The sequence below is a fragment of the Danio aesculapii genome, chromosome 4, assembly GCF_903798145.1.
Source record: "Danio aesculapii chromosome 4, fDanAes4.1, whole genome shotgun sequence".
Lineage (NCBI taxonomy): Eukaryota > Metazoa > Chordata > Actinopteri > Cypriniformes > Danionidae > Danio > Danio aesculapii.
This window is the reverse complement of record NC_079438.1, coordinates 19,079,964-19,096,050: the sequence shown is the minus strand read 5'-3', so window position 1 is coordinate 19,096,050 and position 16,087 is coordinate 19,079,964. Positions and strand designations below refer to the sequence as shown.

Sequence of the window (16,087 nt, the reverse complement as noted above, 5' to 3'; positions counted from 1 at the left end):
CAAAGATTTCATTGGATCGGTCTCACAGAATTTTTTGTTGCACTGCAAATTGTTTCTGCGGGGCTCGTTGGTCTAGGGGTATGATTCTCGCTTAGGGTGCGAGAAGTCCCGGGTTCAAATCCCGGACGAGCCCTATGCCTGTCATTGAAAAGGAGGTGGAGCTGTGCTCACTATGATGTTTCTATGTTAATTGTAGCAGCTTTTGCTGTGACTTTAGTGAATGAACATTTAGTGGACTTCTGATCTAAATCAGTCTAACATGTACAATTATACAGACAAAAAAAGGAGCGGCAATAATTCGGTAGTTAGATTTGTTTATGGATCTTGAACAACCTACCAGCTTTATATGTAAGCACCATTTGTGTCTTTGTACACAGTCTCTTCTCTGTAGGCACCATGCAGGATTCAAAATGGCCTTTCGCGTTAGGTATCTCGTTACCCTTTTAGTCATAATAGGTAATATGCATGGCAATGCAGGAAGTTAATGACATGCAAACACATCTCAAGAAGGTTTTCACAGCTACCGTGTTTCATCCACCAAACATTGCTCCCAAATTGAAATGAGACCTTCAAAGACAACTCAGATGGGACTTGAACCAACAATCCCAAGCCCCGGAGGCTGATGCCTTATCCATTAGGCCAATGGGTCAACACTAGCGTTTGTCATATCTGATGTATGGCTCAGGAAGTTCTTGTTACTGAGAAAACAGTACTTTAGGATCCCTATGCCATATTGCATTCAGACGATCTGATGTGTACACCTAATGACAAAACAGCTTCTCTGAGGTGTTTTCCATTGTCATGTCTTTTTGACCTAAGGGTATGAACCTAGCTTTTTAAAGGTAACAATGGATTGTCTTGCACAGTCAACTTAAAAGGAACAGCATCAAAGACAACCCAGTTGGTACTTTAAACCCACAATCCCCAGCTTCGAAGGCTGGTGCCAGCTACCGTGTTTCATCCACCAAATATTGCTCCCAAATTGAAGTGAGACCTTCAAAGACAACCCAGATGGGACTTGAACCAACAATCCCAAGCCCCGGAGGTTGATGCCTTATCCCTTAGCCACTGGGCCATTTCGCCAATCATTTGTCATGGATTTTTTGTATGCCTTCAACAAGATGCCAACGAAAAGGAGCCGGGTAACACTTTATTTTGATGGTCCCCCTTTAGATAGTCTGCTGACCATAAGTTACTTTTCAAGTTCTTATCTGTTTACTTTCATCTGGATAGTATCTGTAGATTGTCTTTAAATGTTCTTAGGCAATCAATACAATGTCTAAAGCATGTAAACATTTATTAAACTTTCGGTAAGATAAGTGTTACCAATTTAGGTTCTAGGTGTTCAACAGTTATCAGTAGATATGCAACAAATCCTCAACATTGAATAAACTTGGTAAGTTACGTGTTACCAAATTAGGTTGTAGATGTTCAACAGTGTTTCAGTAGATTTGCAACAAATCCTCAACAAGTTTTCAGAACATTGACCACCAAGATGTTTGTTGTTATTGTCTGCATGTAGTTGTTATCCAGTTTATGAATAGACTTTGAGTAAACATTCAGATGCCTATAATTAGCAACGCAAGATATTTTAACATGAACTTTAATCAAATATAAAATTAGGGTTAGGTACAATCTAAGAGTGTTCAATTAATTATTTGTTGCATTTAACCTAACTTTCAGTAGACAGTTATTTTACTTTAAAGGGCACATAGTTTACCTCTTTTTTTATGATTTAATATTAATATTATGGTTCTTCTGAGTGTGCTAGTTTAGGTTCAGTTAAAAAAACCCTTCAGATTTTTTATTATAATGTGTTAAAAAGTGTCATGTTGGGGGCGTGTCCACAGTTCGCTGATTTATGGGTGTGTTGCTTTACATGTAAATTAGTTTCGGCTTCCCGCCAACGTAACAAGGGGCGGGGCCATGAGCTCACCCGCTCTGCGTTTGCAACAGAGTCTGACAAGCAGACAGAGAAGGAGCAGGAGTGAGAGGTTCAGCAATCAGTCGTACATGTACGACTCGGACACAGACCAAGCAGAGAGTACAAAATTATATGTGTCTTTGTACAGTTTTATAGCCAACTGTGTGCTAGTTTCAAGTGCCGAGCTTGTACACAGGAACTAATAACCACGCACACTGAATTAACTTTTACTGAGGCACCGGATGCGCCGCTCGAAGCCGCGACACGGCACACCAGACACTCTCTGTGGCGCAGTTTCTATCAGGGTACACACAACGGCAATTCAAGTCTGCAGCGGTCCGAGGCGCCCAGCCGTCGACTTGAGTGTACCCTGATAGAAACCGATGTTTATAATTCTAAAACGCATGCTAGTTAAGATCACAGGGAGCTTCTGGGATCGCGAGAAATGCAAACGGCTGAAGTATAAGGTAGACTCAATGAGAAGTACACATGTTTGCAAACCTACCTAAAGATACAATCAATAATTCCGATTAGAGCGATAATGTGAAGAATATTGCTCTTGTGTTGAGCCCAATGAGCCTTGCATCTAAAATAGAGCTAGCGTGTTCCTTTAGTGATATCGATTCGACTCACGCTGAAAATGGCGGACGTGAATCAACAAACTGAGGATATGATGACGCACCTGTCAATCAATATTGGTGGGCGGTGGGGACCGCACTCCTACGTAAAGTTGCGGTCGGTTTGAAAACCGCTCCAATTGCTCCATCGTTTTTATGTTGTTAAATTGAAAAAAAAAAAGCACTGGGTGTGCTTATATCACCCCAATATGATGGTCTATACACCATACATGCACATATGTCTGTCCAAACAGCTTAAAAAGTAGATTTTTTACCATAGGTGCCCTTTAAGGTACATTTATCAGCTCATCTGTTGTCACACTGGGCCCATCAAAATGAAGTGAAAACCTAAGAAATGCTGTTGAATGACTGTAAGGAGCCAACATCACAGACAGCATGGCTACTAGTCTGTGAATGTTCAGCAGATAGTCAACAGACAGGTAGTAGTGACACTGATGCAAGTATTTGAAGACAAAAACACAACAGCACCACACGTACAAGAACATACAAATAAATACCAGAGTCAGTTGCTAAGGTGGTTGCTAGGCGGTTGCTAAGGTGTTGCTAGGCTGTTGCTAAGGCGTTGCTAGGCGGTTGCTAAGGTGTTGCTAGGTGGTTGCTAGGCAGTTGCTAAGGTGGTTGGTAGGCGGTTGCTAAGGTGTTGCTAGGCTGTTGCTAAGGCGTTGCTAGGCGGTTGCTAAGGTGTTTGCTAGGTGGTTGCTAGGCGGTTGCTAAGGTGTTGCTAGGTGGTTGCTAAGGTGGTTGCTAGGCAGTTGCTAAGGCGGTTGCTAAGGTGTTGCTAGGTGGTTGCTAAGGCGTTGCTAGGTGGTTGCTATGCGGTTGCGAAGGTGGTTGCTAGGCGGTTGCTATGCGGTTGCTAAGGCGTTGCTAGGCTGTTGCTAAGGCGTTGCTAGGCGGTCGCTAAGGTGTTGCTAGGCGGTTGCAAAGGTGTTGCTAGGCTGTTGCTAAGGCGTTGCTAGGTGGTTGCTATGTTGTTGCTAGGTGGTTGCTAAGGTGTTGCTAGGTGGTTGCTAAGGTGTTGCTATGTGGTTGCTAAGGTGTTGCTAGGTGACTGCTAAGGTGTTGCTAGGTGGTTGCTAAGGCGTTGCAAGGTGGTTGCTAAGGTGTTGCTAGGCGGTTGCTAGGTGGTTGCTAGGCGGTTGCTAAGTTGTTGCTAGGTAGTTGCTAAGGTGTTGCTATGTGGTTGCTAAGGTGTTGCTAGGCGGTTGCTAAGGTGTTGCTAGGTGACTGCTAAGGTGTTGCTAGGCAGTTGCAAGGTGGTTGCTAGGCGGTTGCTAAGGTGTTGCTAGGCGGTTGCTAAGGTATGCTAAACATAATGGTTTTAATAATTAACTGATTCTAAGAACTGCTTGATGACTACATAATATTTGACTAGATATCTTTTTAAGATAATAGTATTCAGCTTTTGCAGTTTAAAGGCTTAACTAGTTAATTAGGCAAAGTTAAGGTAATTAGGCAATCATTGTTTAAAATGGTTTGTTCAGTAGGCAATTGGAGAAAAAAAATTACTTAATGTGGCTAATAATATTGACCTTAAAATGCTTTTAAAAATTTGCTTTCATTCTAGCCAATTTAAAACATTTCTTCAGAAGAAAAAATATAATAGGAAATACTGTGAAAAATTACTTCCATCATTTGGGAAATATTTGAAAAAAGAATTTCACAAGAGGAATAATTTTGAATGCAGCTGTACACACACACACACACACACACACGAACATACACACACAGCTGTGGTTATAAATGTGTGTGTTCTTGTGTTCAGGGCACGAGTTTCCTCACACTGGATCCAAACACAGCACACACTCGTCTCATTCTGTCTGAGGAGAACAGAGAGGTGAAGAGTGTGGAAGAGAATCTGCCTTAAGCTGCAGTCACACTTGACTTTTCCTCCATTCATACGCACGCGAATGCGTCAGACCGGAAATGCGGGGTCATGCGTTAAGTTTCGCAGGTTGCTGCAGTGCAAAGTTCAAGCTTGGTGAACTCTAACCTGCTAAATCGCATCACTTGACTTATATATATATATATATATATATATATATATATATATATATATAATATATATATATTTGTTGTGCAAAGCAGCCGGTATTTGTATCTGTATTTGTTGAGGAGGAAAAGTATTTGTATTCAAGTCAAATTCAAAATGATCGTAAAAAATCTTTTTTTTTTTTTTTTTTGCGTTACACTTCTAATTTACTTTATAGTGCAGGTATTCTTTAATTATACCCATTATAATAATTAAGGATATGCAATATAGGTTGATGTTTTCGAACATGTAACAAGGAACATCATTGAAAAGTAAATAACATAACAGCCATTACCTCATCCATGGTTATACCAACAACTACTACAATACCATTGTGAACATTATGAACCCCACCACCACCTATCCTTGTTGAAGGATGAACAAATACAACAATAATACTTCAAAGAACTGTTCTGCTTCTGAAATAACTTCTTTTCAATGCACAGAATTACAAGAACTAAAATTTATCAACCCCTGACTGGGAGATCTGGCAGAACAACAGTTGTATTCTATATAATACTAAAAGATACAGCCCTGATATTGTCAACCGTCTGCCAAAAAACAGACACAATAGTTTTTCTTTTTGGTGATTGGGTGGATACGCCTGTTTTGCATTAAATGCAGCTAATATGTGAGTAAAACTGACTTGCAGGGGGCAGAACATGGCTGTGTTGATGGTTTGGTGCTTGTGAAGGTTTTGGGAGAACATGGCTCTGATGATGGTTTGGTGCTGGTGTGGGATTGGTGCTTGTGAGGGGATTGGCAGTCGGTACCAGAGGGAGGATGCTTTAAGTCCATGTGATTATACATAGCAGATGATGACAGATGTTTGATATCTCTGCCTCTGCTGATTTCTCTTTTGCACACATCACATATCACTTTGCTTTTATCTGCAGAACACAGAACTTGAGCAAGTTTTTTTGACTGGTGCAGGACCAAGAGATGGCTCAGCAGCAGCCACACTTTTTTCTATTTGGTTGCCCAAATCCATGTGATGAGTTTCAACTAAGTTAAAATAATGAGTGACGAGAAGCTATGCTAAAGTTAACTAGCCTATAGCCTATTGCTGTCTGCAAAAGACAGAGTATTTAAACATACCATATAACTACTACGTAAACAGAGCGAACATGAGAGCACCCGACTGCAGATGTCAATTATGCAGCTCCCAATCAATCTTCCCTTCCCACTTCCCAAAACTGTCTCCAGAACCCAGTTAAGGTACAAAAATCTATTGAACTAAAATATTGATGAACTGAAGTCTTTTTTTTTTTTTTTCGCTCAGCCGAGCCTACTCATGCGGTCATGTGCTGCAGTCACATGAGGAAACGCAACTTTCTGACATTGTTCTTATATATAATAAAATATATTAAATTTTGTTCCCGAACACAAATAGTTTTTCGAATATTTGTTTGAAAGAAGTATTTGTAAAAAATACGCTATTTGTGTGTATTCGAAAACCGTATTCGGGTTCGGCTCCATCCCTAATATATATATAAAACAATATAAAACAATGGGAATGTTTAATTAAATAACTTATTACTCTTAAATTATTAACCTTAACAATATAAGCCTAAAACTATAACCTACACACCACTTACAGACAGCACACAATATAATCTATCAGTGCACATGAGCGGTACAATATGTATTGCATATTAATAATAATTTGAATGAACAGATAGCTGCAGTCCTTCAGTAGCCTGTTGAGTACTGAAATTAGCATGTAAGCTAACAAATCACTCATGTTCTCATTCACAATAGCGACACTGGGTTTCCCATACACTGATTTATTTGTAGTAATGTGGGAGTTTTCACATGAACGTATCTTTAAAGGCAACCAGTTGTCTACGGAAAGTTTGTCTTCAGAAAGAAAACTTGTTTATTTTCTCAAATTAATCTAAATAAATGTGTAGTGTTTTGAAACCAAAGTCTTCATTTGTTACCCACAACACATCAAGATTTGATCAAGTCAAAATCTCATAATCTGACACAAATCTGATCTGTCGTAACTGGCAAATGGCATTGTGTAGTCTGAACAGAGCTTTAGGGAGTCTGCATCAGTCGCTCACTGTCATTGCCTTATGGCGAGTTCACACTGCACGAGTTTAGGCAGACCTTCATTCGCCAACAAGTTTTGTGAAATTGCAGACAAAAACCCCAAATTAGAGGTAAATCAGTGTTTGTTTATGCAATTAGACAATGTGAATGTTAAAAAAAACAATGTAAGGGTGTAGAACAGTGTTCCCTGCATCTCCCCAAACATTTTCTCCTCCCTAATCATTCTAATTCTGTTCAGAGCTATTTGCAAGGGCACTCAAAAATATATATGTATTTTTTACTTGTTCAAACTACTTAATTAAAATGAGCTGAAATAACACGATTCTTGAAATATCATTGGGACAACTTAATTTTTTATGTTTAATCCACATAAATTTGTTAAAGTGTTAAGTTAATTTAATTTGTGTTGTGAGAACAAGAAAGAAATCTGCAGTTTTTACAGTGTGTGCAATGTGCACAAATATGGTTATCGCTTCATAATAAGTTGAAACACATTGTTAGATTTTGCTGTATTTGGCTTAACCAATCTTGGGTGACTCGTCATTGTATAGATGACTCTAATACATCAAATAAGTAAACTGACCAAAGCTCTTCCAGGGATAAGACTTTATTATAGACAAGGAATAGTGCAGTTCCTCAGCAGTGATGTTAAGTCGTCAGTCTTCAAGTAACTTAATCCAAAGTATTGCCTGTAAGACACTACTTTATAACAACGGATGTAACCCACCCCTCGGTGATTACCCAACTGCTTTGGTTGGGTCACAACTCTTGAGTTCCTGTAGGCCATTTGGTTCACACCTTTTCAGATGCAGATACTTGTTTGCATGTGAAACAAGCCACACAATCTATCAACATATAGAGTTATTTTGCATTCTTGCAGCCCGGTAGCAACTCTCACAACCTGGTACTGGGCTGTGAGCCCTAATCTACACTACAAAACAGTTGTCAAAATCTTCACCCCTCTTCAGTTATTGAGTTTACATCTTCAGGTGTTTAAAGGGTTTCATTATCAGTAACTTGATATGTATTCAAGAGTTCACAATTGTTTGGCATGCTGTCCCGGGACAGAGCCCTAACCTCATAAGATCCTCGAGGCCTGGGCTACCTCTCGTAAGCAGGGTGAGAGGGGATTTTGAGCTCAGGTAGATCTCGATGAACTCCCCAGACTTGTTTCTGTTCTAATGACAAATACAGGAATGGCTAAAGAGAGATATACGGCTTACTAAGAGCTCAACTATGGTGCCAATTTAGAATGTTCAATTAACTTAGCTCGTGTGTTTTAGACTTCGAGAGGAAATATGGGAACCCGGGGAAAACGAAAATAGTTTATAAATAAACTTCACATGAATGAACAGCCAAACTACATGAACAAGCTGCCATTTTGAATATACCTGTGTTTGTGTGGACAAGGCCTCATTTTTGAGGACTCTGCTCTCCATTGTGAAGCTTCTGGTGAGTGATGAGGCTTCTTTTATGTTTAAAGCCCTTTCCACACTCTCTGCATCTAAAACGATCCTCATCTGAGTGAGTCTTCATGTGTTTGTTAAAGGAGTCTTTGCGTGTGAGACTCTTTCCACACTGATCACATGTGAACACTATGGTTCCAGTGTGACCATCCATGTGCTTCTCTCCGGTGTGAGTTTTCATGTGGTATTTGAGTGTGTTTTTACATCTGAAACTTTTACCACACTCTGTGCATGTGTAAGGTTTCTCTCCAGTGTGGATCCTCATGTGGATCTCAAGGTCGTGTTTTTTACCAAAACTCTTTCCACACTGTTCACAGGTGTAAGGTTTCTCCCTAGTGTGAACTCTCATGTGAACATTCAGGTTCTGCTTTAGATTGAAACTCTTTCTACAATGTTTACAGCTGAAAGGCTTCTCTCCAGTGTGAATTCTCATGTGCAGTGCAAGGCTTCTTGCATTATAGAAGCTTTTTCCACACTGTTGGCATGTGTAGGGCCTTTCTCCAGTGTGAATTCTCATGTGCATTGCAAAGTTTCCTGAATTATGGAAGTTTTTTCCACACTGTTGGCATGTAAACGGCCTCTCTCCAGTGTGAATTCTCATGTGGGTTTTAAAGCTTTGTTTTTGACTAAAACTCTTTCCACACTGTTTGCAGGTGTAAGGTTTCTCCCTAGTGTGAACTCTCATGTGAACATTAAGGTTTGGCTTTTTTCTGAAACTCTTTCCACACTGTTTACAGCTGAAAGGCTTCTCTCCGGTATGAATTCTCATGTGGGTTTTAAAGTCTTGTATTTGACCAAAACTCTTTCCACACTGTTCGCAGGTGTAAGGTTGCTCCCTAGTGTGAATTCTCATGTGGACTTTAAAGGTGCCATTTTGCTTAAAACTCTTTCCACACTGAGGGCAAGAGTAAGGCTTCTCTCCGGTATGAATTCTCATGTGCTCTGCCAAGTTTCCAGCATGATAGAAGCTTTTTCCACACTGTTGGCACATGTACGGCCTCTCCCCAGTGTGAATTCTCATGTGCACGGTTAAGTGTCCTGTACTACTGAAGCTTTTTCCACACTGTTTGCAAGTGCAATGTTTCTTCCTAGTGTGAACTTTCATGTGAACATCAAGGCTTGACTTTTGACTGAAACTCTTTCTACACTGTTTACAGCTAAAATTACACCCAGATTTGGATTTCCAAGGTCTTCCGTGTGATGAAGTCTTTATAGTCAGTGTAGGTTTTTCATCAGTCATTATTTTTTGGGGTTTCTGCTGTTTCTCTTCTATTTCATTCTGTTGATGAGTCTCTTCTTTCAGTACCATCAGGTCTAAAAAAAAAAAAAAAGTTAACTTTAGTATGAAGGCTCAAAGTGACAAGCAAGAAATGGATGTTTTTACCCAAATAATAAAATGACCATTTACCAATACCATTTACTCTCCGTCATGTGGTTTTAAACATTTCCTTTATTGTGGAACACAGTAAGCTAAGTCTTTTTTATTGTGCAAAACTGGAATATCACATAAAAGATGTTCAAATAAAGCAGCGTTTCCATCCAATGAATCAATGAGAACAAAATCGTCACTTCCTGATTAGAAGAAGCTACATGAATCTTTTCTTTGTTTAATAAATGACTTTCACCTCAGAGGACAATGCCGACACACAATGAACACGTGGTGGCGTTTGAAGCCCTGAGATGCAGAGAACAGACACTCTGGAGGCAATTAATAATATAATAACATTAATACTGAAACGGTTCAGACCTTTTAGAATGACCAAAACAACATTTCAGATGTTTTACAGTATGCTCAGCCTGCTGGTTTGTGCATTCACACACATTTTCATCATCATATGATCTCTTATAACAAACCTTTTTAACACACATACTGGAATTTGTTCAGTAAAAGTGCTTGCGTAGTTTACGTAAGTTTATCTTCTCTTATCGAATAAAAAGTTTGTCCTTTTCAGTTATGCGCATGTTTTTATGCCTATATTTCAAAAGTTATGTGCATCATGACGTTTCCATCAACCAATTTTTTATGCTCATAGCCTATCCAAAATGCACATAAAAATAGGTGGCTGGAAACGTAAGGCTAAGCGAGAAATACTGCTTCATCTTTAAAAAAAGGGGAGGAGACCGACAGAAACTCAAGAGTTTAGAGAATAAAACCTGCTACTGACCAGGTTAGTTTCACAGAGTAAGTGACCACGGTGACTGACTCCGAGTTAAAGTTACCTCTCTTTCAGAAACAGGCTACTTAAACAAGTCTCTTCATGACTACACATTCAAAGAAAAACAATACAATTAGAAATTATGACTTTGCAACATCAAGCAGCTTTAGGCATGGGCCAATATAAGATCCTGACGGTATGATAACCTTGAATAAAAATATCACAGTTTCACAGTACTGTGATTACTGCTCTAAAATATATTCTTTTAAATGTCTGGGTAAAAAACAAACACTTTTTTTGGGTAGCAAAACATGAACAAAGGAAAATGAAGACTTGTTTACAATAAGATTTAAGATCTACAACACAATATTTCAGTAAATGTAAGACTTTTTATGGCCTAAAATTTAGATTTTGGAATTTAAGACATTTTAAGACCCCGCAGAAACCCTGTTTAAACACAATATCCCTGGTAATTAGTTATTATAATAATGATGTAATTCTAACACAGGTACTATCTGTGAGAACTAGTAACCACTACTAAAAACAAGTTTAAACTCATAAAGAAGTTGATGAAAAAAAATTTGTAATAAACATGACATATGCAAATGGAAAGTACTAAGCCAACACAATCACTGTAATAGCAGATATCTTCTATGAGAATACTGTAGGTCACATATCCTCAGCTCAGTCAAACTTTTTAAATTTATTGTCTTTATTTATTTTATATAGCGCCAGTGCTCAAGGATGCTTTACAAACAGTAGGAGAACAAGAAAAGCAATAACATCAAGAAGGTAGAGAAAATGGGAGACTAATAATACATAAAATAATGACAAAAGACATGAGAACAAGTGACGAAAGAAACTCATTCCTGTCTTTCAATGGCTGTTTCCATCCACTTATTTTGCATATGCACATAAAAAAATGGTTGATGGAAACGTCATGCTGTGCATAAATTTTGAAAATGCACATAAAAACTTTTGCGCATAACTGAGTAGGATAAACTTTTTATTAGATAAGAAAAGATGTGCATGAATCACGATGGAAACACTTTTTTCCGAACAAATTTCAGTATGCGCATTAAATAGGTCATGTGATTTTGTTATTAGAGATCATGTGATGATAAAAATGTATGTAAATGGACAAATCAGCAGGCTGAGCACACTGCAGAACCATCTGAACTGTTGTTTTGGTCATTCTAAAACGCCTTACCGTTTAAGTATTAGTGTTATTATATTATTAATGACCTCCAGAATGTGCTCTGTGCTCTGCATCTGACACCTTCAAATGCCACCGCTCTTCACTGCGTGTCAGGATTGCCTTCTGAGGCGCAAGTCCTTTATTAGATGAAGAAAAGATTGAGGCAGCTTCTCTTATCGCAGCAAATTCCATTTTTACTGTTGATATTTGGCGCCAGTTAATCAGGAAGTGACTATTTTGTTTACTTTGACTCTTTGAATGGAAACGCTGCTTTATTTACACGTCTTTTACGCGATAATCCAGTATTGCGCATAAAGTTTATTTGCCTTTTTGGATGGAAACATAGCTCCTGAGTGTTTATGTGCATTTAGGAGAACTAGGCAGCACACTCAGGGCTGCAAGATGGATTTAATTTAGTATTCTTATTATTATAATATATCTGAATGAGGATCAAATGACTGAGTTGGTCTTTGAGAATGAAAATCAACCTGTTTGTTCCTGCAGATCTTCCTGTTTGACTCTGAATGTTTCTTCTGTTTGTTCCTGCAGATCTTCCTGTTTGACTGTGAATGTTTCTTCAATCTTCAGGTCTTCACTCTCCACTTTAATAAACACCATCTTTATAACAGTGTGGAGATCAGTCGCTTCAGCAGGAGTTTTTCTCTGTGTTTGGACACTTTATCCTGTTTAAATGAATAAAACAATGAACAGAAACAAAATAACTTCTCTTCAACAGTTTCTTTATATGAGAGTAATTGACAAAAAGAAATCAGGTAAGTCAGAGTAAGAAACAATAGCCATAAATGAGCTGATTAAAATTAGTACTCCATTTCTTATATATAGTTATGTTTACTTTATGCTGTTTAATATAGACATTATGCTATTTAATAAAATAAACCTTCATTAAAACACTTATTACACACATCTCTGTAACTTTTAGGCATGTTGTTTCTTTATTGTTTTGTTTGTTTTATTTACTTTATTGTCTGCTTACAGCAACGTGTAGCACTTTTTTGCACAAGACAAATTCCCTCTCTGGGACAAAAAGGTTATCCTATCTTTATTCAAACAATAGCCTTCATTACTGTGAGTAAAAGAGTACTACGTTGCATAAAGGGTTAAAATAATATTGTCAACAGCAGGTACATTATTTACCACTGAATTTAAAAAAATAAAACTTTAATAAATCGCTTTATAAGTGTAAACACTTCAAAACAAACCTCTCTCCAGTTGAATCACAACGCGGGAGCGGCGCAGGCTTATGACGTCACACGCCACGCCAAAATAAAAGTCTTTTTTTTTAACCTTTTTTGCCACTTCTTCCTCTTCTTGTGTTTTTTGGCGGTTGGCAACTAGCTTTTGGAGCATTACCGCTACCATCTGGATGGAGTGTGATTCAGGAGTTAACTAACCCATGTATTTCTTATAATGAAACAAAGCGCTACAATATATATATATGCACACATATAAAAAAAAAAAAATATATATATATATATATATATATATATTATACACATATACATACATTCCCTTCCTTCTGCATATTACAGCTACCATAGATAACTGTTTTGCTATACACTAAATTATATTACTTAACCCTGTGTCTTTCAAAATGTTATAATCTTATCTAAAACACACATCATCCGTGCTCAATTTTAAGCTATTCTCTATGTTAGGTTCCACTTGTTTTTCCTGTAACTGTGTGAATAATCTATTTCTTTCTGTGTGATATGCAGTGGTGGGAGTAACGAATTACAACTACTCACGTTACTGTAATTAAGTACATTTTTGGGGTAATTGTACTTTCATGAGTATATTTTTAAGTCAGTAATTTTACTTGTACTTGAGTACAAATTAAGCTGAATAATGTAATTCGTTACTTTTAAAATCACAATTCGTTACAGAGTACTGTAAATAAATGAATATTTTAACCACTGACTTCGGTAGCCAATAAAAAAGCTCATCTTAACGGACCAATCAAAAGCCTGGTACATTATTTGAGCCGAAAAACAAGCTGCAGATTTACGTGAGCTGAGCAGTGATAGTATTGTTACGAAGTTATTGTTCTACACATGGAGATTCAAGACACCAACAACGCATCTGAAGAACGCAGAAAGGACGAAGAAATAACAGAGGATGAATCCCCATGGCCACACCTGGAGGAGCTGTTCACCTACAGGGGGAAGAAAGGGGACAGTGTGCTAATGTAGTGTAAGCAATGTCTGCCATCTGCTGTGATTTCGGCTTACAAGACTTCAGCCTCTAATCTAAAAAACACATAATGGTAAGAAGACATATAACTTAATTTGTGTGATATTTTATTTATTTATATGTTTAGGCACTATGCAGTGTTGTTCTGCGGTTTCTGATGGTTTGTTTCGCGCTATTAGATTAATAGCAAAGTTTCTCCAAAACTTGTAAGTGAAGTGATATTAAAGTTTAACGTTTAAACCAGGGCTATTCAATTGGTGAACTTGGCCCGCGAGGCAATTTGTTCCGGCCCTCCAAATAGTGTGACCAAGACATCAAAAACAAAATTTGTTGTTCAGTCGAAAAACGGCTGCTTTATTTAAGAAGTGACATGCGTCGTTCAGCACGAGCTGCATTTGAAGGCTGCGCAGACAGAGCCTGATTCACCTGACAAAAAAAGCAAGTGGCGCGAGCAGCCGAAAACATTTGGATAATTTGTTAATTACGGTTAATTCATCAAACCTGCAGCAACTAAAAGTTATGCTATCTGTGCGCTAGTTTAAAGATCCGAGTTTAAACCAAGGCTAATATTTACGCACACTGGATTAACTATAGCAGCGGGCCGTTCACATATCGTGTCTTTTCCGCACACAAGTTCGTTATATAAGAACATTTGCCAATATGCGCGTGCAAGCGGACCTCACACCTTCCAGACACACCGATTAGAAAACGTTTCACACCGTAGCGTGGCTTTCAGTGCAATGTAAACAAAAGATATGTTAAACGAATTATTGCAAATTATTAAAATGATTATGTATGTCTGAACGCAGATGATAACAACAGTTTACTTGAATACTGACCTAATATAAAGCTTAAACTTACATTAGACGTGATAACCGTGAAACCATTATTCTCAAGAATCGTACAAACAAAATCTACAATTGTTGCATCCATAATTGTTATGCAGTTCACATAACATATGAATGTACACATGTATGAATGTAGAAAAAGCCTACTTAAGCAATGCACTGCTTTTGTTGTGCTTTAAAATACAGCATTTGATTGTTTTCCTATTGTACAATGCACTAAATGATATTTCAAAATACAATATATTAACATTTTAATGGTAAGAAGACTAACAACTTTATATTTGTGACATTGTTTTATTTATTTTTATTTTTATTATTGGGTTCAATGTGTTTATGTTTCAAAAGTGTTTATAGTACCTTTAAATGTGTATTGTAAAATGTGTTTTATTGTCTGGATCTTGTCTGATTCAGCAATTACGGATCAATAAATACCACCAGCAAAAAAGTAATTTGTACTCTGAGTACTTTTTTTAAAGTGTAATTTGTACTTTTACTCAAGCACTTTTTAACCCCAGTACTTTTACTTGTAATTGAGTACAAATTTGTTGTACTCTTACCACCACTGGTGATATGTTGGGCAGTGCATTAATACATGTTTTACAGTCTCCTGGTTGTTATTACATTCACACATTCCATCTGCATGTTTATTGATCATATGTAATGTACTATTGAGTGCTGTGTGATTAAATCTCATTCTTGTGAACTTGTCTTCTTCCTGTTTGCTTTTCCTTGTTTCCCTACCTCTTCCTACTTTGTTCTGTATGGTGTAATATTGACGTCCTGTACTCCATTATTCCATATATGTTGCTATTTTCCCAATACTTTAGTTTTAACAATACTTTTGATTTCTGACTTGCTGTATTTGATGTTAATGTCTATCGTAGTTTGATGTGCTGCTTGTTTTGCCAACTTGTCTGCCATCTCATTCCCACAGACACCCACAACAATGATATGATAACTCCTGATTTTGAGATTATTTTCCAACTGTACTATTTCATAAATGATGTCCTGCCGTGACTCTGATACTAAATATTTTATACTCACAAGTGCTGAACTTGAATCAGACACAATGACAACTTTAATTGGTTTATTATCCTCAACCCACTTTAGAGCCAACCATATCGCTACCAATTCTGCTGTATACACTGCTAAATTATTACTTTTGCAGTTTCAATCTTTAACGTTGGAATATTGTATGACACTCCTACCCTTTGTCCAATTCTTGATGCATCTGTGTATATTTCAGTTGTTTCATTGTATTTTTCCTTTATATAATTTTCTACTCGTTTACTGTCAATCTCACTTTCTTGTTTTTCTTTCATTATTTCAAAATCAACTTCCAAATCACCAAGCAGCCATGTGGGAACTACTGGAAATACTATAGTGGGCGAAATTGTTAGTGTGTCTATTTCCATATCATTTATTTTACTTCGTATTATCCATCCATAACCTTTAAGATCATGTTTCTCTTGTTCTTGGCACTGCATCAGAACTGTTTGTGCTATGTGATTGTCATTATGACCTTTCAAGTATGCCCAGTATACTACTGCCAGTTG

General features: G+C 37.6%; 1 protein-coding gene and 1 non-coding gene across 2 annotated transcripts in view; one reads left to right on the top strand and one right to left on the bottom strand.

Annotated features, from left to right (window-relative positions):
• LOC130222054 (oocyte zinc finger protein XlCOF6-like) overlaps nucleotides 1-12,745 on the bottom strand; it is a 129,694-nt gene extending 116,949 nt beyond the window's left edge. The window contains exons 1-3 of the mRNA XM_056454679.1: nucleotides 12,693-12,745; nucleotides 11,961-12,155; nucleotides 8,323-9,432 (exon numbers count right to left, since the gene is read on the bottom strand). Coding sequence (XP_056310654.1) covers nucleotides 8,323-9,432; nucleotides 11,961-12,090 — 1,240 coding nt within the window. The 5' untranslated portion in view covers nucleotides 12,091-12,155; nucleotides 12,693-12,745. The remainder of the gene's footprint in view (nucleotides 1-8,322; nucleotides 9,433-11,960; nucleotides 12,156-12,692) is intronic.
• trnap-agg (transfer RNA proline (anticodon AGG)) lies at nucleotides 62-133 on the top strand. Its single transcript has one exon. It is a non-coding gene; the product is annotated as a tRNA-Pro (tRNA).
• Nucleotides 12,746-16,087: the final 3,342 nt, after the last annotated feature.